Source organism: Triticum dicoccoides, chromosome 4A (genome assembly GCF_002162155.2).
Source record: "Triticum dicoccoides isolate Atlit2015 ecotype Zavitan chromosome 4A, WEW_v2.0, whole genome shotgun sequence".
Taxonomy (NCBI): Eukaryota; Viridiplantae; Streptophyta; class Magnoliopsida; order Poales; family Poaceae; genus Triticum; species Triticum dicoccoides.
In genome coordinates this window covers 303,239,503-303,266,809 of record NC_041386.1, presented here as the reverse complement: position 1 = coordinate 303,266,809, position 27,307 = coordinate 303,239,503, and the positions used below count along the sequence as shown (strand labels likewise).

Below are 27,307 nucleotides of genomic sequence, written 5' to 3'. Positions count from 1 at the left end.
CATGCATTCATAGCTTAGGGTTCCCTTCGTGCCAACACGGAGGAGGGGGGCTGCTAGCTACTTCGCACTTTGCTAGGTGAACCTCAGTCGAGGGGGAGGGGGCATGCATTCATAGCTTAGGATTCCCTTCGTGCCGGCACGAGGGGGGTGGGGGCAAGCAATACCGTGCACTTTGCGAGATAGGTGCCACATCGAAGTTGCACTTGATATTCGAAAATCAAACCACCTTTCGATACATAAATTTGGTCCACATGCACGTGTGTTCGTGTTTTGACCCTCTCCCGCATCATTTTTTGCCCAATTTATGAACATTAGACAAGTCGGATGATGCAACAGACACGGTTCACTCAAACTAACCGTGTGCCACGTAGGTGCCCCTATCACGCACACATCCGCACAGTACATTGGGCTCCACGAGGCTCCCCCTCTCAAAAATATCTACCCGCCTCAAGGGTTTTTCTATTTCATAACACACGGTTGTTATCTCCGAACTGTCTGCGATGTTTCTTGTTCCCAATCCCGCCTGCATCCCTATAAAATATCTACCCGCCACGAGTGTTTTTCTGTTTCATAACACACAGTTGTTATCTCCGGACCGTGTGCGATGTTTCATGTTCCCACTCCCGCCTGCATCCCCTGAAAATATCTGCCCGCCTGGAGGGTTTTTCTATTTCATAATACACGGTTGTTATCTCCGGACCGTGTGCGATGAACTATCATCAAAATTTTCAATAGCCCGGCATTTCACTCTCGTGTTTGACTCCCGCGTAGTAAAATTTGCAGTACCCGCATCATTTCCTCAAACACCCCCCTCCACACACACACACAACACACACACACACACACCCTCCCTCGCTCGAAACCCTAGCAAGGTCCCTGCCGTCGCTGCCGCCGCCACCGCAAGGCCTCCATTGTCAACATCTATCGGTTTTCCCATGCAGGTTACCCACCGATCTCCATACCCAGGCCGACCTGAGTTTCTTAGATGACGCATGCCAAACGCCCCCTTTCCCACAGATCCCCATCCCCATCCCCCACTCCAGAGCGCCGCAACCTAAGCCCGGCTATGCTTCCCATGGAGCTCGAGGAGCGACTGGCCCAAAAGAGGTGTATAGCGGTCTCTTCGCCCAACTTCGCCGAGGAAGCTGACGACCATTACTAGCGGCAGGCACTCAAGCAGCGGGCTAGAGTATGCGGGCATGTCTCGGCCGCTAGCTACGACATCGAGGTCATCGACAGCAACGGCCTGAGGCAGGCTATGTCATAGGTTAAGTGGCCCACCCCAACCCCTCGGGTTCAACCAACGTCAATCTCATCCATGGCCCAGCCGCTGATCTCCTCTGGATCGTTGTCAACAATTTGTCATTCTACATCGCCAGCGAGCCCCTTTTGTCATTTCTGAAGGACACGTTCTGCGACGCTGGCTTGGGATCCATAGCTTCCAAGTCAGACCTGATCGACGCCGACCACGAGGAGGGCACCCTCTCCAGCTCTTCCAAGGGGAAAGAGCCCATCTTCTCTTCCAAGGGGAAAGCGCCCGTCTGCGACATCAGGGAGGGCACCCTACAGCCGTGCTCTTCCAAGGGGAAGGAGCCCATCTGTGACAACATGGAGCGAATCCAGGGTCCGTGCTCTTCCCACGGGACCAATCCCATCTGTGACAAGTGAGGAAACCCATGATTTGTTTTGTCGTGCCTCTTCACGGGGGAAACCCATGATTTGTTTTGTCGAGTCCCTTTTGTAGTGTAGTGAGAATATATCCAGTTTTAATTGCTATATCTGGTTGTTTGCAGTGTGCCTTGTTTATTTCAGTTGTTCACAATTGATGCTCTATATGTGCAATTATTTACTCTGCAGTACATTTCATCAATCCAGTTTTAAACATACCGATAGGAATGCATATATTTGCTTGTTATTAAGCCTGTTATAGCTAGCATATGCCTTTTTTAAAGTTTTTTGATTGTTCGGTTGTTTGTAGTTAGCACATGTCCAGTTTCAAATGCTATCTTTGGTTGTTCGTAGTATGCCTTGTTTATTCCAGTCATTCACAACATGATGTTCTATACGTGCAAGTATGAACTGTCTTGTTCTATTTCATCAGTACCAGTTTCAATAATACCACTATGAATGACAACATTTGGTTGATGCATCTTGTAGTTAACACAACTTTCCATTTTTATTTAAAAATAACCAGTGTACTTAGACCGGCACAATACCAATTTGAATTACTATGTTTGCTTATTGTTACATGTTAGGTCTGTTGCAATTAGCACACCTCTCCACTTGTTTTGCTTTACTAGTGTGCTTAAACCTGCACACTGAAGCTATCTTTTTGAGATTATTTTGTCTGTCATGGATAATTTTGGTTGATGTTTAGCCTATTGTGCTTAACATGCTTCTCGATGTACCTACATAGGACAATTTTGGGAACGACTGATGTTTTCCATCGAGGTTAGTTTCATCCCATGGCTTATATCTGCTCACTGTTCAGGATATCGGTAGCTGGTACCATATAGGTCGGCGGTTGATAAGGGACTAATCGGTGAATCAGACTTTTAAATGAATATATCTACAACCCATTTATCGTTAGGTTAACTAGGGCCATATGTAATATATCTGAGGCTACATAGCAACATGCATTGTACTTAATGTCTAAATATGCAATCCTAGGCTACATAGCAACAAGGAAGAGTGTTACATAAATGTTCTAATGATGTCTATATATACGTAGAAGAGCAGCAGCAGCAACAACAACAACAACAACAACAACAACAACAACAACAACAACAACAACAACAACAACAACAACAACACAACCCTGTTTGAATACTCAACTTAGTTAGAGGTTAGAGTTAGTTTCTAGCTCATGACTAACCCTGAACTAACTCCATCCAAAGAGTTGTTTGGATGGCAGGGTTAGATTGACAATAAATGCACTGGGAGAACTAGCTCCAATTAGCATCTCTTGGGTTGGATTTTTTTGGGTGGATTGTAGATGCAACTAGCTCAAACTAGCCCTCATATTTAGATATACTTTAGGGCTATATGATCTCGAACTAGCTCAAACTAACTGTAACCCATGGATACAGCAACAGTTAATCAGCCGATAATTTGTAAGAATGCACTAAACTCCTTCTGGTCCATAATATAAGATGTTAATTCATCTAATATGTGAGTATATTGGATGTTATAATATGCTCCCTCCATTCCTAAATATTTGTCTTTTTAGAGATTTCAAATGGACTACCACATACAGATGTATATAAACATATTATAAAAGAGTGTTGTACTACACCATTGTGCAATTGTTGTTTAGCTTCTAACATTAACTTGGTGCTTTTAGGTACATATGTCATTGGTAAACATCTGCGTTTCGACACTTTCTGCATATGGGGCAATGAGATGTCGATGAACCAGCATCAATTGAGGAAGCTAATAAAGATTGCTAGTAAAATGGGTCCAAAGATGGCAATTAAACTATTTGTTTACACTTTATCCAACACAACAGCGAACTGCATGATGGTAAGTAAGAACTCTGCGGCCTTCTTTTACTGCCCATAATGAGTTGTGTTAGATGACAATGTCTGAATCTTTTTCCTTTGCAATGGTTGCCAAAGCAGTTTACTCAAGATTACCTCTCAAACTACATGATCATGCAAAGGTTAAAGCATTTCTACCAGAACACCATGATTATCTAGATGTTTTGATGAAGACCGTGAAGGATGGGCGGTCGGCCATCACAAGGGGTTGGACTAGAGTCGTGCGTGCCTTCTGCATGGAGGAGGGCACAATATGGGCATTCCGCTTCACCTTGTTCAGCAACCAGAATGTATTTCACCTCTTTCTTTACCGTCTTTAATAGTAAAAGTATACAATTGTGGTTCATCATTCTTTATTTGGTTCTTATGTAATTCTTGAACATATGTACATATGAATCGAATAATGCGTTGGTTGTTTAAACCTGATGGATATAAATAAAGTTGTAGCATACATTAAAATTCAAATTCGGTACAATTTGAAATAGAGGCAATTAAATTACGGTGAAATTACGCTCTCCAGGTTGTTACGGAACACAGGGTTAGTAAAATACAAACGTTTGCGATATACACCATAATCTGAGGCAGTTCACAGAGAGGAAACGTGTGCAAGCATGCACATAGTTGTCATTTGCAAAGCGTGTGCGATGTACAATATCACAAACGGTGCGGGCAAACTAAACGTTTGTGTTAGTTGCCTTATCATAGACGATTCGTAGCCATGAACTATTTCTAATGAAGTATGCATCGTAAACGTTGCACCATAGAATAGCGTGTGCGATAGTTGTCGTGTATGACGATGTTACGACGGTCCGACGTTTTGTAATCCTGTCCGGCATACGTACGATGATTAGCTAATCTTATTAACAGTGAACCGTTTGTGATGGGCCGCGCATCATACACATTCTATAATAGTGAACCGTTTGTGATGGGCCGTGCATCATAAACATAGCACCACAGAATACCGACTGCGATGGCAATGCGAGCAGAAATGAGTAGGAGTATTGTAGGGTCCCTATCCCCGACGGTTTTTGGTTCGTATGGGAAGGACCCCCCTATCGCCCACACCCACTTGGCGACGGTTTCAACTGCCATCGCGAAAAGGGGTTAAAAACCGTTTATATAGCACCGACGTGTACCAGTGCACGTCGCTCGCCTTCTCAGTTGCGCCCCTCATGGCTGACGGCTCTATATTTTACGCATTTTTAGAGCTCATTTGTTGCATGTTCTGCACACATTCATTGAACCAAAAATATGTCCATTATGCATGATCTCCGATTTTCACCCTTTTCATTATGAGCATTGCATAATTAGTGTTTTTATTAGTTTCCCTTGTTTTTTGTGTCTACATGTGTGTTGGAGCAACCTAGTACCAAGCACAATAAAAGAGGTCAAGGTTAGCTTTAATATGGAGGATCACGAGTACTAGACTTAGGCGTTTCATAAGGTCAAAAATGAGAGAAATATTCCCAAAGTGCTCCCAATCAAGATCTAACACCACATGTGCATCGGCGTCACTCTCGTGATCCCAACGAACCCAAGAACGTTGAAAACAGAGTTCATATGAGAACGTTATGACCGTTTTACCGAATGAATCCAGATCGTTCAACGGCCTTCGAGTGGTTGGTCGTACCAGGCCGAGGCCCTGAAAGTTGCCCTTTCAGATGAGATTCTTCACCGCTTCCGTCTCTGTTGTTCATATGTAACCATTGGCTGATAAGAAGGGTTTGGAAGGGGATTAGGCTCTTCTTGAGCTTGAGCCCTTGAATCAAAGGAGAGAACCTACATTTATGAAGGAGGCGGCTAGGTTTTCACCAGGGGAGTTGCCTTATTTTCTATGCCTATATGGAATTGAGCAAATTGCCCTCGTGGGGGCATGTATATTACAAAGGGATGCAACTGAAAGTTTATCAGACGGCTGATAGCGCTATGGGTAAAGATCTAATGGCCTAGATCAAATCGACCTCAGATCCAATGGTCGGTATCACGGTGAAAATTCAATCGGTCTGTCGACAGTGCTTGAGGCCTCAGCTTCACTTGGGTCTTCACTTCTGATTTTAACCTCGGTGATTTGACCTAATTCTCTAGTCGGTTCTTCAAAACAAGGAGCACATTTGACTCCAAATTTTGGTACTACCTCTGTTTTTAAATTTAAGACGTTTTAGCAGTTCAAATTTGAACAGTCAAAATATCTTATATTTAGATAGAAACAGAGAGAGTAGTATTTTGCTTAGGTTTAGAGTCCGAATTTCCATCGTAAATATATACAAATTTATATCCAGCTGCGCCACCAAAGTTCAATTTATTTATCAGTGCTCGTAATCAATTCTAGTCGCCTTGAATGCAAATGCAAGTTTGCCTTGTAAGTACTAGCAAAACTAAAATCCAAAATATACTTTTGAACAAATACATAATCCTATTATGACATGTATACAAGGTAAAACAGAGTCTAGAAAACTCACACAAAGTATGGCCGTTGATTCCATCCTCCAACTAGAATAAATTGTTACCTAATGTCACTAGAGACATGGAGTGGCATGATCATCCTCTGCTCCTGATTTTCATCCGTTTTTACAAATTCAGACCTTGAATTCCCACGCAGCCCAACTAACCATACCCCTCGCCTTTGCCAATTCTGACACTCACCCTCCCTCTGATCAAAGTCTGGGATTTGATTCCGTTCGAAGTACACATGCACGCGCAGACTTGCATCGCGTATCACTCCTCCCATCCCATGCACCGGCGAGCAGTGGTCACGACGCGCCGGAGGCGCTGGCGACCTCTTCCACCATCCTCGCCACCTCTGCCATGTTGGGCCGGCTCTCCGGCGCGGGGTCGGTGCATTCAACGGCGATACGCACCAGCTGCACGGCGGAGCCCCCGCCGGCCGCGGCGATGACGGGGTCGATGACCTCGTGCTCGCTGCCCTCGGTCACCGCCGCAGCCGCCCAGTGTACGACGTCTGTGCCACCGCGCGCGTTGAGGAGGTATTGCGAGGGGAATCTCCCCGTGATGAGCTCGAGCAGCACGACGCCGAAGCAGTACACGTCGGACCTGGCCGAAACAGGCACGCGTTGTTGCTGCTGGAGCGCAGCGACAGCCTCCGGCGATCGGAACGCGAACAAGGCCTGAGGCGCCTGCGGCGTGTTGACGAGCGGGAAGAAGCCGTAGTCCGCGATGTGCGGCTCCAGGTTGGCGTCGAGGAGGATATTTCCGGACTTGAGGTTCCCGTGAGGCGGCGGCGGGGGCGGCGCATCGAAGTCGGCGCCGTCCATGCTCACGAACCGCATCGTCGGCATGCCGAGCTTCTCGTGGAGGTATGCCATGCCCCGCGCCGCGCCGAGGGCGATCCTCAGCCGCGTCGGCCAGTCCAGCACCACCCTGTTGGGGCTCTGGTCCCCTGCACCGATCGATCACACGGACGTCATTTTAGTTACACATAATAAACATTAACCCAAATGATTGACTATCCGTTATACTCCCTCCATTTTTTTAGTCCTCGTGTAGGATCTGTCTTAAGTCAAACTTTTTAAAATTTGACTAACATTATATGAAAAATAATCAACACTCATAAAATTATTTATCTAAAACCACCACATTTAAGGCTAACGTAACAACTTGATACCACATTTGAGCTAGACACAAAAAAGTTCACCAAAATTGCGTCTAATCTGTAACACGGAGCACTGATGCTTCAATTTGGTCATGAAGACAGCGAATCTGACCTGTTGGGCCCACCTGTCCGGCCGATGTGGCATGCCTACCTGGATAATTTGCAAAGGTGGCCAAAGGCCCACCTGTTGGCCTCTCTCTTATTCACCCCCCTCTCCCCAAGCCACCATCTTCCCCACCCACCCCGACACAGACGGCCATATCCAGCGCCGCCGCAAGAGCCTTACCCCGGCGATCCTCCCGGTCGTCCCAACTAGCTACCATCCGCCGCCACAAGCCACTGGCCCCGCCTGGATCCAACCCTTATCCAGCCCGGATCCGGCGAGGATCCGCCCCGCCGCCCAGTCCGCTGCCTTACGCCAGTGCCGAGTCGAATAGGAGCATGACTACAGGAGATCTCGCCCCATGTGTGCTTGCTTCCGCCGCCACTTGCTGCTTACTTGAGCGTGGGCGCGACCAGGCCCTCCCAGCGGGCACGGAGAGTGCGGGGGTGGCCAGGGCCTCCCGTCGGGCGTGGCGAGCACGGGGCATGGCCATGCCGCTCCACAACGGCGTGCGCGACCAAGGCATCCCTGCATGAGCCGCGAGCACGGGCGTGGCCAGAGCGCTCCACGGCGGCGCGCGCGGCCGGGGCCTCCCGGCCGGCACGTGCGCGACTAGGGCACTCCACCACTACACTCCCCCTTGTACGGTGGCGACCAGGGCCTCTGGCGGTCGCCCCAAGCACGAGTTCCCAACCAAAACGCGTTGGATCCAGGGGCGATAGAGGCCTGGGGCAGCTCGGCGATGTCGGGGCGGCGCTGCGAGCTCGAGTTCATCCATGGCGGCGGGCATGGCAGTTGGTCCTGTTTGACAGAGAGGGAAATCAGGGAGGAATGAGGAGAAGAAAAAGAAAGGGGCGGCGAGGGGAGCTCCAGCGGCTTGACAGTGGCGGCCAGGTCTCGGATGTCCGTCGACCAGCAAGGGCCGCGAGCCGCGCTGGTGGCGTGCAGTGCGCTGATAAGCGCCCATTTCGTGTTTGTTGAAATGCCCACAAGAAAATGATTTTTTTTTAATGGAGACAAACAAATGAGTCACTTACAGGTGGGACCCTTGTCCACACAAACATGCCACGTCAACATGACAGGTGGGCCCAACTTGTCAGTTTCACTATTTTTGTGTGCTTATCAGACAATCAATGCTCCCCGTTTGTCATTAGGCACATAATTGGTGGTTCTTGTGCCCTCTCCGAAAAGTGGTACTAAATTGTTACCCTAACACCAAGTGTGGTGGTTTTGGGTAAATAACCCACATCCACAATATCAAACGAGCATCATGAGATGCATCCTGGGATTAATTTTATATATTGTATATCCTAGGATTTAAATGATAATGTTTTTTAATATAAATTTGATCAAACCATACAAAGTTTGACCTAAGATATATCTTATATGCGGAGTAAAAACAAGTGGGGAGTCCATATACATCATGTAGTCCCTAAGATGAAACAATCTACAAATATCAAATCATTAATGTAGTTAATTGGCTAGGCAGTTGGTTAAATATATCGGTAATCAGGTCAATTTACACAGTATTTTTTTTTGTTTTCATTGATTTAATAATAAAAAGCGCTAATTTGTGGCTGACATCCATATAATCCCGGAAGAAAGGAGTAACTTCAGCAATTGTTTTTCTTTTTGAAGTACTCAAGTAGGTCAACGGTTTCTTATGTGTAATGGAATTAAGCTTTCCGTATAAATAATCAACAGATCAAGCAGCAGCAAGGGTTTCTTCACTAGGGGTTCTACGCGACCACCTCATCTCCCTCTACTTTGTTGTCGGTTTTGACAATGTTGCGATGATTGCTCATCAAACATAGGCACAAAGTTAGCTCCTACGACGACTATGCATGGTGTACCGACTACCTGCACCGACGGCCGTAGTAATCATATTGGATCGTAATTACGGTCTTACCGTGGAGGACGTAGAGGAGGCTGCCGCGTGGCATGAGCTCAGAGACGATGAGCTTCTCCTCCTTGCGGTAATGGTAGCCGAGGGGAGCCAGCACGTTGGGGTGGCGGAGCTCTCCGAGCACGCGGAGGTGGTTCTCGAACTCCTGGCGGCCGACGCGGTTCATGTCGCGCATGCGCTTCACGGCCACGGTGATGCCGTTTCGCATGGCGGCCTTGTACGCGGACCCGAGTGTGCCGTTGCCGAGCACCTCCGCCGAAGCCTTCATCATGTCCTGCAGCCCGAACTCGCCGCTCGACTTGCTCATCAGGACGAACTCGTCCATCCGCTTGCCGCCGGCACCACCACGTGCCGAGCCCTGGCTGCTGCTGCCGCCGCGGCTGGACCCGCCTGTTTCCATCGCCACCCCTGAGGTGCGAGGCGCGGCTGTCACGGCCGGCTTGGGGGCGATGCCGCCGCTGGCGACAGGGGCGTCGTAGTACGGCGGCAGCGGCGCGCTGTTCCGCTGCTCGTCTTGCTGCAGCATGAGGACCATCGCCCCGGAGACCAGCGCGATGACGAGCAGGATGATACCGATCACGACGACGATGCTGGTCTCCTCCTCCACGGCGAAGTAGTCCTCCGCCGTCATCGGCGGCATCAACGAGGGCGCCGGCGCGGCCACCGGTGCGGCCACTGGTGCGCAGGCCTTGGCGTCGCTCCCTGGAGCCCCGCACAGGGTTGGGTTACCGGCAAACGCCGACTCGTTGAACCGCGTGGCGACAGAGCGCGGGAGCACGCCCGTGAGGCGGTTGTGCGACACGTTGAACAGCCGGAGAGACTTGGGGAGGAGCTCGGGGACGGCGCCCTCGATCTTGTTGTGGTCGAGGTGGAGCTCGATGAGGCGCGGCGCGCCGGCGATGGCGGCCGCTGGCAGCGGGCCGGACAGGTCGTTGTTGTCGAGGTAGAGCTTCTTGAGCCAGCGCATGTTGGCAAACACGTCGCCGGGGATAGGGCCGGTGAAGGCGTTGTGCGACAGATACAACGCACGGAGGCTGCGGACGGTGGCGAGGCTCGCCGGTATCGGGCCTGCGAAGGCGTTGCGCCTGAGGTTGATTGAGTGCAGGCCCGGTAGGTTGGCGAGCGCAGCAAAGTCGAATGCGCCGGAGAGGTTAAGGTGCACCAGCCGGAGGCCGATGAGGCTGCCCTTGTAGCACTGCACCCCAGGCCAAGGTCTAGTGGCGTTGCACGGCGCCGGGGGCAACAACGGTGACCACGCCTCTAGCGCGTTGGTCGGGTCCTTGAACGACGCCTTGAGGCGCAGGAGCGCCGCCGCCTCGGTGCCTGGTGGGGAGGCATCAGGCTCAGCGGCGACCACGACCCGGCTGCCCGCGAGGAGGAGGAGGAGAAGAGTGGAGAGCCGGAAGGCTAGGATGAGGATGACCATGACCATCTTGGTGGAGGTCAGAGTCTTTCCTCTAGTTTTCTTCCAGCCTCTGTAAATGTTTCCTGCCTTTCTTGGCATTGCTTCTTCTGCTTTTTGTCAATGCCTCTTCTGCTCCAGTGGTTTGGCATGCAGTTTTGGAGCCTAAAAATAGTACGTATGACGCATGCTGAGACAACAGGTCAGCAATGGATATGATGCAAATGCAATAGGTCTGCCAATATATTCTTCAACAAAAGAAAAGAAAAAAGTGTAGATTTGTACTGGAGAGTAGATTGGTTGTTTGCTTTCTCCTTGACAAAAATGAGTCAGATAATATGACCCTAAAAATAGAAAAGATGGCAAATTAGGCAAAGATTAATATAGTAAACTTATTAATCAGCTGCATGTTCCTTCTTCAGGTGTGTATACCATGTTGGAAATCAGTGCAGTGTGCTCCCAAACCAATAACATAAGAGCAGAGGCAAATGGTTAATGTGAGGTGGAAGAGGATTTCTTGCGCCAAAGATCCCATATTCACTATGGAGGACAAACATATTGTACTCAGGGACAACATTAGGATAGGGGTAGTTACAACTTACAAGGAGAAGATACCTGCATAAATGTACAAAGGTCTTAATCTGGAGTTTTGTGCAGAACATGCAAGAAATCACATCTTCAAAATCATGAGCACAACATGATGAGCTTATTCTCATGTATTTTTTTAGAAATGGAGGAGGACCCCCGGCCTCTGCATCTCGACGATGCATGCAGCCACTTTATTAATTATTCACACAAGACCTTACAAAGTCATACAATAGTAAAACTAAAGCCACCGCCTAGGCAACATCTGTCCCTACTCCTATCCAGTTGATGCAGGGATGCTGATAGTCTGAGCCTAATACCAAACAGACCTCGCAGCCAAACCTAACATCTAAGACCTGAGATCCCAACCAGGACGTCTGCCGGGTATAGGGCATCCACCAGTCCGACGCACTCCTCAACCAGGACGCCTGCCGTGCATGAGGCTGCCGCAGCCACCTGCCACCAATCCATCTTCAGTGCTGTACTGCTGCATCTACCTTGCACGGTCTAGCTGCCGTCAACGCCACCACGACGCCAAACAACGCCACCATCCCGCGCTCGTCCATCATCACACGCCCACCGTCGAGACCCCACTGCTCCATGCCGCTGAGACCCGCCATTGTCGACGTGCCAGATGCCACGCCAATCCTCCGACGCGGAACACCACCTGATGCCACTGGTCCCATCCCCTCTGCCTGCAGTTCCTCAAACCGAGCACCCAAACGCTCCAGGCGGCGCCTCCAAGAAGGGTATGACAAACGCAGTGCCGCCGCCACCCAATTTAAGGAGATTTAGGGTTTTCACCTGGGCATGGGGTCGGGGCGGAGGGCAGTGTAACACTCATGATGCGGCTATATCTCCCACGTGTCAGAGCACGACTTAGATGCATAACCGCATTGTAGGCATGTCGCAAGAGGGGTAATCTTTACACATCCCATGTACTGAATAAGAAAGAGGTACAAAGTTGGCTTACAATCGCCACTTCACACAATACATAAATATAACATTACATCATCCAGAATACAATCAAGGTCCGACTACGGAACCAAAATAAAGACAACCCCAAATGCGTAAGATCCCCGATCGCCCTAACTGGGCTCCACTACCGATCGTCTAGAAAGGAAACATAGTAACGTCCCGAATCCTCGTCGAACTCCCACTTGAGTTCGGTTGCATCCCCTGGAATGGCATCATCGGCACCTGCATTTGGTTTTTGAAGTAATCTGTGAGTCACGGGGACTCAGCAATCTCACACCCTCGCGATCAAGACTATTTAAGCTTATGGGTAGGAAAGGGGTAGTGAGGTGGAGCTACAGCAAGCACTAGCATATATGGTGGCTAACTTACGCAAACGAGAGTGAGAAGAGAAGCAATGAATGGTCGAGAAGCTATAAGTGATCAAGAAGTGATCCTGAAGCTACTTACGTTCAAGCATAACACAAGAACCGTGTTCACTTCTCGGACCCCGCCGAGAAGAGACCATCACGGCTACACACGCGGTTGATGCATTTTAATTAAGTTAAGTGTCAAGTTCTCTACAACCGGACATTGACAAATTCCCATCTGCCCATAATGGCGGGCACGGCTTTCGAAAGTTCAAACCCTACAGGGATGTCCCAACTTAGCCCATCACAAGCTCTCACGGTCAACAAAGGATATTCCTTCTCCCAGGAAGACCCGATCAGACTCAGAATCCCAGTTACAAGACATTTCGACAATGGTAAAACAAGACTAGCAAAGCCGCCCGAATGTGCTAACAAATCCCAATAGGAGCTCCACATATCTCGTTCTCAGGGCACACCGGATGGGCAAGACGTCGGGTTGGCATAGACCCTGGTCGCCCAGGGGGCGCCGGACATCGCTCTGTTTGGACCAACACTTAGAGAAGCACTGGCCCGGGGGGGTTAAAATAAAGATGACCCTCGGGAGCGCGACTCCCAAGGGAAAAGTAGGTGGTGGTGAGGCAAATGGTAAAACCAAGGTTGGGCCTTGCTAGAGGAGTTCTATTCAAAGCGAACTGTCAAGGGGTCCCCATAACACCCAACCGCGTAAGGAACGCAAAATCAAGGAACATAACACCGGTATGACAGAAACTAGGGCGGCAAGAGTGGAACAAAACACCAGGCATAAGGCCGAGCATTCCACCCTTTACCAAGTATATAGATGCATTAATTAAATAAGAGATATTGAGATATCCCAACATATCCATGTTCCAAACATGGAACAAACTCCATCTTCACCTGCAACTAACAACGCTATAAGAGGGGCTGAGCAAAGCGGTAACATAGCCAAACAACAGTTTGCTAGGACAAGGTGGGTTAGAGGTTTGACATGGCAATATGGGAGGCATGATATAGCAAGTGGTAGGTATCGCGGCATAGCAAAAGAGAGAGCAACTAGCAAGCAAAGATAGAAGTGATTTCGAGGGTATGATCATCTTTCCCGAGATCCCGCAAGGAAGAAGAAAGAATCCTTGAAGAAGGCAAACGAACGTAGTCGAACGGATCCTCACAAACGCGATGTTATTGGAACTAACCCGAAGAAGCAACACCGGAAAGAGGCAAACAACATAGTAAACAACCATCACATAAGCATGGCATGATGCACAACCAAGTATGATGCATGTCCGGTTTAATGAAGCATGGCATGGCAAAGTGCACAAGCAATCCTACAAATTAAGTGGAGCTCAATATGCAACGAGTTGCATATTGACGGAACACCGCATTCAATTATTTAGTTCACTCCCGGTTATGTACCCAACAATATTAAATGTTCTTAACATGGCAAAAGGTGAAACGTGAGTAAAAAAATAGAGTTAGGCATTTTAAATGAGGCCGGAAACATCAAACAACAATTCTGGTAAATCCCCACATGTCATTTAGCAATTTCATGCAACAACAAATTTAAACATTTAAATGTTTTTATCATGATGTGAATGACATAAACAAGTTATATGCAACTTCTGAAAATGTTGGCATGAGCATTTGTCATCGTGGCGGAAACGAAAGGGGTGCCACGGCAACGATAACGAAAACGGTGCCACGGCAACTATAACGAAAATGGTGCCACGGCAATGTTCCGGTTCCGGTAACTCGATTGAGATACCAATGCAAAGGAGAAGTGTGCGGATGCGTGCAAAAGATGGTGGGGCGCTCCCGGATACCGGGTGTCCCATGAGTCGATGGCGAAATGGGAGCGAGAGACACTACGGACACGATGCAGGCAAAGGGGTGCATCTCATACAACACAAGCAGGCATTCGTTCTCAGACAGTCGTCTCGGGGTTATAGCTTTGAAGCGTGCGTTTTCGGACGGTTCAGGTTCGATGTTAGCGGAAATAGTGGTTCCCGGTTTGGAGGGGGACTTGACGAATCCGAGTCCTTCGGGGTTCGACGGTACAGGTTCACGTTCTTAGTCGCACAAGTTTCCGTAGATGTTCAGGGTCACTCGAGGAACTTGACGTCCATGGAGTCTTCGCAGTTCGACGGTACTTGACGTCCAAGTGGTCTCTGGGGTACTTGGCATTTGTGCTACCCCGGTGTTCGGTGCTTGAAGTTGTACATGGTCCACGAGTTGTCGATCATTCGGGAAGTAGTTTACAGTGATGGTAGTCAAACTTGTTGATCCGAGGGGTACTTGGCGTTTCGTACAGTACTCGGCCAAGCATCTGTGTGGTCTTGCCGGTGGTGTACTTGGAGAAACCATGTAGTCGTACACAGGTAGTAGAGGAACTTGACGCATCCAAACGAAGCAACACGAAAGCCTCGGGTCTTGGTGGTCAACGCAGGAAGGCCGGCGATGAAGAGCTTGTTCTCCTCTGCACTGCTTCGATGTAGAGAAACATGAGGTACAGGCGAGACGGGCAACGCGAGGCGGGGACAGATGAGGCAGGCGCGGGATGAGCGGCCTCCTGCTCGTTACAGAGGACGCAGAGGAGATGTGTGTGGCGATGTGATGGCCTAGCTTATTAGGGATGATAGACTACTCATATCAATAAGGAATTCCTTCTTTTCCGGGAGCTCATTCAGACAGAACTCCAAAGTTAAGCGTGCTCAGCTTGGAGTAGTGTCAGGATGGGTGACCGACCGGGAAGTTGCTCCTGGGTGCGCATGAGTGAGGACAAAGTGCGCAGAAAAGACTAGTATTGATCTGTGGGGCCAGTCTAGATCCCGCCAGGAGTAACGATCACCGGCGGGTGTGTCCGAGGCATTACAAGTTGGTATCAGAGCCGACCCTCACGGTTACACGGATGGTTGCAGACAGGTGCTTGGTCATGTTGTTCATGATGTTTGTGACCCGTCGTGGCACATGACATGGCATATGTATTGGACTGGAAGCACAGACGTATGTGCCAAGAGGGAACGTTCCTGTTGCCCGACGAGGACGTCGGTTCCTCTGAGTGGGGGTGTATGTGATGGCCTGGCTTATTAGGGATGATAGACTACTCATATCAATAAGGAATTCCTTCTTTTCCGGGAGCTCATTCGGACAGAACTCTAAAGTTAAGCGTGCTCAGCTTGGAGTAGTGTCAGGATGGGTGACCGACCGGGAAGTTGCTCCTGGGTGCGCATGCGTGAGGACAAAGTGCACAGAAAAGACTAGTATTGATCTGTGGGGCCAGTCTAGATCCCGCCAGGAGTAACGACCACCGGCAGGTGTGTTCGGGGCGTTACAGGCGAGGGATTTGGGGACGAGCACTTCGGCGACGGGCGATCACCGGACCCGGGAGGTCGGGCGCGAGCTTGGGTGGCGGCAGAGGAGGTCCTGTGCTCCGGAGAGGTCGACGGGGAACGACGGGGACTTGCGGGCACGGAGGAGAGGAGCTTGAGGGGAGGCTCGGGCATGAAGGAGCAGGGCGCGGGGACGCGGCAAGCTCTGGCTGGACGAGGGACTCGGCGACGCGGACTTTTGAGGGCGCCGGCGACGGGCGACGTCTGCGGGCGCAGGTGCTCGAGGAGCTCCTCTCCACGGGCGCCTGGGCGACGGGGAGCTTGGTGAGGAGGAGGCTCGGGCGCGTCCTGTGCTACAGAGGGAGGCGCGCGGGAGGCTGCGAGGAAGAGAGCGAGATGAGGGACAGAGAGACTGCGAGGGAGATGGGGATCGTGTGTGGTGCTGCGGGAGGGAACGAGAGAACGAGGGGAGTGTCGGTCGACATTAGGGTTAGCGAGGGAGATGGGCCGGGCTGACCTTCGGTGCAGATGGGCCTTAGAGGCCGGCGGCTGGGCCTTAGGCCACTTAGGTGGGAGAGGGAAAAGGTCAGGAGGCCTGCTGGCTGTTGGGCTCCTTCTCTCTCTCTTACTCTTTTCAAAACAGAAAAAAATAAAGAGAAAGAAAAAGGGAAGAAAAGAAAGGTTAGAGAAAGAGTTTGGGCACGGGGATAGTTTTCACGGACTCGCAAAAATGCGCTGGTTCCAAGAAAATAGAAATGGCCAAGATCGAACGATAAGAATTCAAACTTATTTGAATTTAATTCAAATGGATTTGAACTAGGACGAGGTTTTAGGAGTATCCAAAAATGTTGAGAATTTTGGTAGAGCTCCGAAAAATGGTAAAAGAATTATTGGCAAGGCTAGATAGTCAAAACTTGAAGAAGAAAAGGCCAAGGGATTTAATATGGAAGTGGGTTCATGGGTGATTCCAAAACAATGGAATATTTTATAATATCTCCCTAAATATCGGGAGGGTATATTTTAAAGAGAAACCACCATGTGAGTTCCCTCAATTTAAATGGATCGAAGATCCATAGTGTTTATTTAGTTGAGTTGGAAAGATTAAAGACATGATGACATGATGCAATGCACATGATGCAATGATGAATGCAACAAGCAAAAACAAATCACACAATGAATCTCGGAAACCCTGGAAGGCATCTGAAGCTCCGGTCTTGGGGCGTCACAACACTCCACCACTACAAGAGGATCTCGTCCCGAGATCTAGGATGGCACCGGAGGGAAACGGAAGAGGAAGAGAAGAGGTAAAGCTAAGTTGCTTCTTTGACAAATGAGTGAAACCAAAGAACCTTGCGAGGTTGAACAAATTCAAAGAAAGAATGCAACGTGGATGAATAATGTTGAAAACACTCCGCTAGAAACGAGGAACAAGGAACATTACTAGAACCTTGTAGGTTGAAATACATAAGAAAAAGAGTTGCAATGTACAAGAAGTACATGCAAGCACTCCAGTTGAAACGAGAATTGCAATGAACGATATAGATCAATTACGACAACACTCTGGTTGAGAAGGGAGGTATAACTTGATAAGATGAGAGAACTTGAATGAAGGACACGACACTCCGATTGAAAATGGATAAGAACACGGTCCTCACAACCCGAGAAGATGAGTGAAGATAGCAACATCACAATGCCTCCGGAACAAAAGAATAGAAACTAGATCATTGTAATAAAAGAATGGAGTTGAAAATGCCAACTTCTGCCACAAATGAGCTTGGAAGGCACCCTTACAAGAAGGTTATAACGGAGTTGTTGGAAAACCAACAACGAAAAGAGTAAGCTTGTAGTGGGCTTATGGATAACATCTCAAAACTATGAAGTGAAAATTATGCCACTAACAGAAACAATAGATTGGATTGATATCAACAAGGAGACGAGAAACTTATTTCACCGGGAGGATAAATAAAGAACTTGGGTCATTTATGAGCACCATAAATAGAAACAATCCTTAGGGAAGGCTTCAGGTGAAACAAGACACAAGATAACTCCAACGAAGAGATTGATGGATTTAAAATATCTCATTCTTGACAACATGTGAATCATGAACCACAGAGGGAAATTATCAAGAATGACATAACACCACCTCAAATGATACGGTAGAAAGAATTGCACTTCGGAATGCAAGAAGAGGAATACTTGATCTCCTCAAAACAAAACATGTGTTTTGCACCACGTTTAATTTTGAGTATAGCTTGGCAGATCTTAACTTTGAGAGAAATCTTGGAGAACAATGAAAAGAATCCTTGACGAACCACGAAGTAGAGCCTCCATGAAGAACTCCAGTAACAAAATGCTGATAAAAAGAAAGAGAAGTTGAAAACACAAGGTGAAGCCTTGTAATGATTTAGATGGATCTTCGTGATGATATAATTGAGAGAGGTTGGAGCTCCGGGAAAAGAAAAGATGAAACAATTGAAACCGAGAATTTGATGAGCCTCCGGAATAAGGAATTAAATTTCCTCTATGAAACAAGAATAAGAATTGCATTATTCTTATCCTTCATCAATTAAATTGATGGCACAATGGATTTGGCATACTATTCGTTCTCATTGGAAAGGATTGCGGAAAAATATAGCGCAAACTTGAGAAGTTCTTTGATGAACCACCGGTAGGATTGAAACAACGAATGAATTGATATGATAACGAAGGAAGAGAAATCTTTAATGAACCACCATAAGAATTGAAAAATAAAGTAGCAAAGACACAATTCACCGGGAAGAATTGGAAAACGAAAGAAGATACTTGAGAGAATTTAGATACATAAGAACGAATAGATCACGAGCTGATTCGAGAATATTTGAATGATGCACCGGTAAGATTTGGAGAACGAGAGCTGAAGGCTGGAATGAATAAATCTTCTGAGATGATGGGCTCCGGAGAATCAAACTGACAAAGGTTCCTAAAATGCTCCAGATGGATGAAAAGAATTCGCGCAATCGAAAACAATTATGAGAGGGTGGCAAGAAGCTAGAACCATGAATCTTCATGAGAACGGAACAAGATTTAAGAGAAACTCTTCTTCAGTCTTCAAAAGCAGAGAATGACGTTGGGAAACACCACCATGAATTGTTGAGGCACTCCGGAATGGAAATTTGAAAGGTTGAACTAACGATGAAAAGAATTGAAAGATCTTGGAGAAGGCATTTGACTGATGATAACTCATTCTTACGTCAAACTTTGAAATGAATTTGAAAATAACTCCAGAAAAAATTAGAAGAGTCAGGTAAGAACCTGGGAAAAGACCTGTGGGTTAGGGCCCACTCAAAAGATACACCGTTGAACGATTTAAAAGAGAGATTGCGCCAGTTGAATTAAATGGCTTGAAGCTTGAATGAAAGCAGAGTGGAAACATGAATCTTCGAGATATCTTCAGCACTCCGAAACAATTGAATAGCAAGCGGGGAATGATTATGAGGTGCACCGGCATGGGAAAAGCATTTGAAACGAGGAAAATGATGTGATCAACAAAGCTTGAATTGACACCACCGGAGAAGAAAGAGAACGAAGAATGATGAACTTGTAGAGCATCTTCATGAGAACCGCCGGGTAAAACATTGAAAGACAAGAATGAAGAGTCTTCACATCCATAAGATGGATACTTGATTCAGGAATCTGAGTCCTTGAAGAAAAAGGGTGGGAGGGAGGGAAAAACAAAGGCAACTTGGAATGGATGAAACAAACACCATTGAGAAGACTTAGAATTGATCTCGCGAATGTTGGAATGATCGGATCCACTTGAAGAGAAACACACCGATTGAAAAGGATTGGCATGACCATCTCGATGATCGAAAAGGATTAGCACTCCCATAGAAATATGAGAGCATCGCTGAGCAAAAAGGCATGGAATCAACACTTGACTTCGAAGCAACTCGAATACCACAATCAAAACAAAACAAAGGATTGGCTTGCAAAATAAGCGAGAACAAACATATGATAGAGATTTCGTCCGAAGTTTTTGTGGTGGGGCCCACACGGGCTCGATCATACAGCACCATCATGTACAAGGCAGTGCACATGACATACGAAGCGTCCCCGAGTCAGCATAGCCAAGGACTCTTTAAGACAGAATGAGAACACTATAAAACCAACCGTGGATAGGCGGACCACTAGACGTCGAACCCCAATCTCATATCATGCATCTTTCAGAAAGATATCCTAGGAGCTACTTGAATTCCCACTTATAAACTCCCGAAACTTTCTGGTTATGCAATTAGGTGTTGGGGATACAGGGGAAGCATAATATCTCACCCAAAACTAGCAAATCCTACATCTAGCTATATCCATCCTTCAACACATAACCAAGAAACCTTCGGAAATCGTTTACCTCAACCTTAGAAAAGCATCTGTTATACGAGTTATGGCAATAATCCCGAACTCCCGCCCCAGTACTGGGTGGCGTCGAGGTTATCTCACCAACAACTGCATAAAAGAGATTTTCGATGTCGGCGAACTCAGGTATTCCAGAACTGCAACGATAAAATTGTGACGACAACACCTCAGAGCTCAACTCCCCGGGACACTGCCACCACCCTAAATGCCAGGAGGCACCAAGAACAATGTTCTCGTCACAAAACCATCAGAACGATTCCAAGATACCCGCGTGATCCTAAAAAAATCGTGAAATTTGAGGAGGGAAGAGTCAAACTCTACGTCAGGAGGCCTCACCAGAGCGATGAAGGGACTGAGGAGTAAAAAGAATCCTACTCTCCGATATATATAATCCTATAAGACTCAAAACTTTTTCTTCTAGACTCAACAACGCCAGCGATTCGATCAAGCAGGGGGCTCCTAAGTCGGGGAAGGCTCTGATTACCAACTTGTAACACCCACGATGCGGCTTATCTCCCATGTGTCGGAGCATGACTTAGAGGCATAACCACATTGTATGCATGTCGCAAGAGGGGTAATCTTTACACATCCCATGTACTGAATAAGAAAGAGGTACAGAGTTGGCTTACAATCGCCACTTCACACAATACATAAATATAACATTACATCATCCAGAATACAATCAAGGTCCGACTACGGAACCAAAATAAAGACAACCCCAAATGCGTAAGATCCTTGATCGCCCCAACTGGGCTCCACTACTGATCGTCTGGAAAGGAAACATAGTAACGTCCTGAATCCTCGTGGAACTCCCACTTGAGTTCGGTCGCATCCCCTGGAATGGCATCATCGGCACCTGCATATTCTTTTTGAAGTAATTTGTGTGTCACGGGGACTCAGCAATCTCACACCCTCGCGATCAATACTATTTAAGCTTATGGGTAGGAAAGGGGTAGTGAGGTGGAGCTGCAGCAAGCACTAGCATATATGGTGGCCAACTTACGCAAACGAGAGCAAGAAGAGAAGCAATGCACGGTCGAGAAGCTATAAGTGATCAAGAAGTGATCCTGAAGCTACTTATGTTCAAGCATAACACAAGAACCGTGTTCACTTCCCGGACCCCGCCGAGAAGAGACCATCATGGCTACACACGCGGTTGATGCATTCTAATTAAGTTAAGTGTCAAGTTCTCTACAACCGGACATTGACAAATTCCCATCTGCCCATAACCGCGGGCACGGATTTCGAAAGGTCAAACCCTGCAGGGGTGTCCCAACTTAGCCCATCACAAGCTCTCACGGTCAATGAAGGATATTCCATCTCCCAGGAAGAACCGATCAGACTCGGAATCCCAGTTACAAGACATTTCGACAATGGTAAAACAGGACCAGCGAAGCCGCCCGAATGTGCCGACAAATCCCGATAGGAGCTGCACATATCTCATTCTCAGGGCACATCGGATGGGCAAGACGTCGGGTTGGCATAGACCCTGGTCGCCCAGGGGGCGCCGGACATCGCCCACTTTGGACCAACACTTAGAGAAGCACTGGCCCAGGAGGGTTAAAATAAAGATGACCCTCGGGAGCATGACTCCCAAGGGAAAAGTAGGTGGTGGTGAGGCAAATGGTAAAACCAAGGGTGGGCCTTGCTGGAGGAGTTTTATTCAAAGCGAACTGTCAAGGGGTCCTCATAACACCCAACCGCGTAAGGAACGCAAAATCAAGGAACATAACACCGGTATGACGGAAACTAGGGCAGCAAGAGTGGAACGAAACACCAGGCATAAGGCCGAGCCTTCCACCCTTTACCAAGTATATAGATGCATTAATTAAATAAGAGATATTGTGATATCCCAACATATCCATGTTCCAAACATGGAACAAACTCCATCTTCACCTGCAACTAACAACGCTATAAAAGGGGCTGAGCAAAGCGGTAACATAGCCAAACAACGGTTTGCTAGCACAAGGTGAGTTAGAGGTTTGACATGGCAATATGGGAGGCATGATATAGCAAGTGGTAGGTATCGCGGCATAGCAAAAGAGCGAGCAACTAGCAAGCAAAGATAGAAGTGATTTCGAGGGTATGGTCATCTTGCCTGAGATCCCGCAAGGAAGAAGAACGAGTCCTTGAAGAAGGCAAACGAACGTAGTCGAACGGATCCTCACAAATGCGACGTTATTGGAACTAACCCGAAGAAGCAACACCGGAAAGAAGCAAACAACATAGTAAAAAACCATCACATAAGCATGGCATGATGCACAACCAAGTATGACGCCTGTCCGGTTTAATGAAGCATGGCATGGCATGGCAAAGTGCACAAGCAATCCTACAAATTAAGTGGAGCTCAATATGCAACTAGTTGCATATTGACGAAACACCACATTCAATTATTTAGTTCACTCCCGGTTATGTACCCAACAAAATTAAATGTTCTTAACATGGCAACAGGTGAAACATGAGTAAAAAACATAGTTAGGCATTTTAAATGAGGCCGGAAACATCAAACAACAATTCCTGTAAATCCCCACATGTCATTTAGCAATTTGATGCAACAACAAATTTAAACATTTAAATGTTGTTATCATGATGCGAATGACATAAACAAGTTATTTGCAACTTCTGAAAATGTTGACATGAGCATTTGTCATCGTGGCGGAAACGAAAGGGGTGCCACGGCAACGATAATGAAAACGGTGCCACGACAACGATAATGAAAATGGTGCCACGACAACGTTCCGGTTCCGGTAACTCGATTGAGATACCGATGCAAAGGAGAAGTGTGCGGATCGGTGCAAAAGATGGTGGGGGGCTTCCGGATACCGGGTGTCCCATGAGTTGATGGCAAAATGGGAGGGAGAGACACTACGGACACGGTGCAGGCAAAGGGGTGCATCTCATACAACACAAGCAGGCATTTGTTCTCGGACAGTCGTCTCGGGGTTATACCTTTGAAGCGTGCGTTTCCGGACGGTTCAGGTTCGATGTTAGTGGAAATAGTGGTTCCCGGTTTGGAGGGGGACTTGACGAATCCGAGTCCTTCGGGGTTCGACAGTAAAGGTTCACATTCTTAGTCGCACAAGTTTCCGTAGATGTTCAGGGTCACTCGAGGAACTTGACGTCCACGGAGTCTTCGTAGTTCGACGGTACTTGACGTTCAAGTGGTCTCTGGGGTACTTGGCATTTGTGCTACCCGGGTGTTCGACGCTTGAAGTTGTACATGGTCCACGAGTCGTCGATCATTCGGGAAGCAGTTTATGGTGATGGTAGTCGAACTTGCTGATCCGAAGGGTACTTGGCGTTTCGTACAGTACTCAGCCAAGAATCTGTGTGGTCTTGCCGGTGGCGTACTTGGAGAAACCACGTAGTCGTACACAGGTAATAGAGGAACTTCACGCATCCAAATGAAGCAACACGAAAGCCTTGGGTCTTGGTGGTCAACGCAGGGAGGCGGGCGATGAAGAGCTTGTTCTCCTCTGCACTGCTTCGATGTAGAGAAACAGGAGGTAGAGGCGAAATGGGCAACACGAGGCGGGGACAGATGAGGCAGGCGCGGGACGAGCGGCCTCCTGCTCGTTATAGAGGACGCAGAGGAGATGCGCGCGGCGAGGGACTTGGGGACAAGCACTTCGGCGACGAGCGAGCACCGGACCCGGGAGGTCGGGCGCGAGCTCGGGTGGCAGCAGAGGAGGTCCTGTGCTCCAGCGAGGTGGACGGGGAACGACAGGGACTTGCGGGCGCGGAGGTAGAGGTGCTCGAGGGGACGCTCGGGCATGAAGGAGCAGGGCGCAGGGACGCGGCGAGCTCCGGCTGGACGAGGGACTCGGCGACGCGGACTTGGGGGCGACGTCTGCGGACGCAGGTGCTTGAGGAGCTCCTCTCCTCGGGCGCCTGGGCGACGGGGAGCTTGGTGAGGAGGAGGCACGGGCGCGTCCTGTGCCACAGAGGGAGGCGCGCAGGAGGATGCAAGGAAGAGAGCGAGATGAGGGAGAGAGAGACTGCGAGGGAGATGGGGATCGTGTGCGGCGCTGCGGGAGGGAACGAGAGAACAAGGGGAGTGGGGTTCGGTCGACATTAGGGTTAGCGAGCGAGATGGGCCGGGCTGACCTTCGGTGCAGATGGGCCTTAGAGGCTGGCGGCTGGGCCTTAGGGCACTTAGGTGGGTAGAGGGAAAAGGTCAGGAGGCCTGCTGGCTGTTGGGCTCCTTCTCTCTCTCTCTCTCTCTCTCTCTCTCTCTCTCTCTCACTCTTTTCAAAACAGAAAAAAATAAAGAGAAAGAAAAAGGGAAGAAAAGAAAGGTTAGAGAAAGAGTTTGGGCACAGGGATAATTTTCTCGGACTCTCAAAAATGCGCTTGTTCCAAGAAAATAGAAATGGCCAAGATCGAACAATAAGAATTCAAACTCATTTGAATTTAATTCAAATGGATTAGAACTAGGACGAGGTTTTAGGAGTATCCAAAAATGTTGAGAATTTTGGTAGAGCTCCGGAAAATGGTAAAAGAATTATTGGCACGGCTAGAGAGTCAAAACTTGAAGAAGAAATGGCCAAGGGATTTAATATGCAAGTGGGTTCATGGGTGATTCCAAAACAATGGAATATTTTATAATATCTCCCTAAATATCGGGAGGGTATGTTTTAAAGATAAACCACCATGTGAGTTCCCTCAATTTAAATGGATCGAAGATCCATACGGTTTATTTAGTTGAGTTGGAAAGATTAAAGACATGATGACATGATGCAATGCACATGATGCAATGATGAGTGCAACAAGCAAAAACAAATCACATAACGAATCTCGGTAACCCTGGAAGGCATCTGAAGCTCCGGTCTTGGGGTCTCACTGGCAGGGACCTCGATGGCGCCTGCAAGTAGGAGAACCACGACCCTGGTCGTCGCCATCATCAGGATGAACGAGTCATCCAGAGTTTCCTCCGGTTTGATGTCACCTCTACCAGCCCCCGCAAATGTACCGAGGCCGACGACCGCGATCGTAAGCCACCAAGTGCAGCGAGAGAGAGCCTGCAGCACGGAGGAGATCGACCGGTGACTCATCGCCCACGCGGTCAAGACGCCGTCCATCCACCCTCCCCCCCCCCGCGCGCGAACGTCACCAGCTGAGGGCACCATCGTCATGCCTAACGGGGCCGCCACCCCTGGTCCAGGTTCCTCCACAAAGGCCGGGGAGGCGAGATCCGCCGCGAGCGACGAGATCCGGCACCGTGCGACCGACGCTGTCGACCAAGCCCGCCGTCGACCGATCCTGCCGCCACCAGGAGCCCACACGCTGCTGGGAGTCCCACACCCATGGATTTGGGCACCCGTGCACCGCGGCCAGTCCGTCGCCTCCGAGATCCGCCACACCGTCGGGAGGGCCGCACCCCACAGATCTGGATGCCCGCGCCATCACGGATCCAGGAACGGGAGGAGAGACCCTCCGCCGCCGCCGTCGCACGCACGGGCTTTGCCCGACGCTGACCATCAGCAGCGGCGGAGGGGGAGAAGGGCGCTGGAGGGACTAGGCGGCGGCGGCGGAGCCCTCCCGAGTCGCCCGCGGGGAGGCGACGCGAGAGTGAGCAAAATTTGTTTAGATTGAGGCACAAAAGACTATCCTGTATCGATGCCTTAAAAATTGGGGGAGAATTTCACTTCCCCGGCCTCTGCATCGACTAAGGATGCATACAACCATTTTAGTATGAGTATCAAGATAAACATGGTCCTCAGAATTTTTTGGAAATGAGTATCAAGATATTTTGGGATAAGTGGTTCCACCACATACCAAACTTGATCCTCAATAAATGGGGGAAACCCCTGTGCATCACCTGTCAATTCTAGGAATTGAACTCGGGTCGTTAGGCTACACAACCGCTTGCCCAACCACTGAGCCAAGGCTCTCTTTGCAATGCAGATAGAAACGATCGCCAATATTGATAAGTTTATTTGTAAAGTTGTCAGTAGAAAACATATTGAAGGTGACATGGAGATGGCAACTATGTTAATTTCAAAGAACTGTCGGAATCTCAACAATAGTACTATCTGATAGTTAAACAACAATAAATCATGAATTTACTAACAGTTTTCTAATTGTAAACATTTATGTTTGATGTTCAAGTAGTCTCAGAGTTAACCTTCATCCGCAAATATCCATCAGCATCATTGAAGCAGTTATACAAGACAGCATGAGCAAAGCATTAAGGGCACTTAGGAGGATTGCAGTTGAATGAGAGCCAAGTCCAATGTTTGAAAACAAATTAACTACTCCAACTTGTTCAAGAATCCAAGGTTTGTAAGTGTAACGGACAAGGCCATTGATTCCTGCAGACTACATTTTCAAGAGAGGGTAAACAGTAAGCAAGCTATTAGCGCAACTGGCAAGATGTTCAGTTGATACTGCAGGACTGTGAGCTAAGCTTCCTGTTCAAACTATGTACATAGACACGTGTGGGTGATAGAGAGAACTGTACATCCTGAAGTGCTTGAATTACCCTCCACTTAGGCCTTATATTAGCCGTTTCAGATAGCTGGACAATTTGTTGGCTGGATAGATGTCTCCTTGTGCTTTCCACATCATGAAGTGCAGGCTGATGTGATAACAATGCTGCTTCATGGATTTCTTCTTCTTCAATCTCATGATCATCTAATGAAGCCATAAAATCTTGCACAAGTCCTGTTGTGCCATGCCTTCTTAAATATGAAGAAATCCCTTCAGATGTAAAGGGTGCGTTTGTATCATATCCTTCCGCAGTTGCCGCCTGAGAAAGCAGAGAAGCATGTAAACCATCTCCATTATTTCCTTCGTCAGCAGGACAAGCCTCCCTAATCTGTTGAGCACTGACATCCTCCCCCACATGCCCATTCACCAGTTCATGTTCCATAAAATTGTACTCTCTCCATTCCGAATTACTTGTCATAGGTATGGATGTATCTGTAACAGAATATGACCGGGCTGCAATTGCACGCCTCGATGGTTTAAATTGATCGGTATATATACATGGGCTGGAAGAGTTACAAACTTGCAGTACAAGTTAATCTAGGTCGGTTTGAATTAAACATGGTAACCAATGATGTGGGTTGATCTGCTACTTGTATTTGATCTAGAAGCTTA

The 27,307-nt window shown here is 48.2% G+C and overlaps 1 protein-coding gene and 1 pseudogene across 1 annotated transcript; both read right to left on the bottom strand.

Moving 5' to 3' along the window:
- Positions 1 to 5,921: 5,921 nt before the first annotated feature.
- On the bottom strand, positions 5,922 to 10,618 carry LOC119288889 (pollen receptor-like kinase 3). The gene is made up of 2 exons (XM_037568391.1): positions 9,162 to 10,618; positions 5,922 to 6,936 (listed from the first exon to the last, which is right to left on the bottom strand). Exons 1-2 carry the CDS (start codon positions 10,588 to 10,590, stop codon positions 6,290 to 6,292), a joined length of 2,076 nt encoding a protein of 691 aa, XP_037424288.1. The 5' UTR covers positions 10,591 to 10,618; the 3' UTR covers positions 5,922 to 6,289.
- A 360-nt stretch (positions 10,619 to 10,978) lies between these two features.
- Positions 10,979 to 27,113, bottom strand: LOC119283504 (annotated as a pseudogene).
- Between the last annotated feature and the right edge of the window lie 194 nt (positions 27,114 to 27,307).

Excerpts from the sequence above, each read along its gene's own strand:
- LOC119288889 (XM_037568391.1), bottom strand. The coding sequence starts at position 10,590 with ATGGTCATGGTCATCCTCATCCTAGCCTTCCGGCTCTCCACTCTTCTC. Across the intron at positions 6,937-9,161 it reads CCTCCTCTACGTCCTCCACG|GGGACCAGAGCCCCAACAGG; the intron begins GTAAGACCGTAA and ends CGATCGGTGCAG.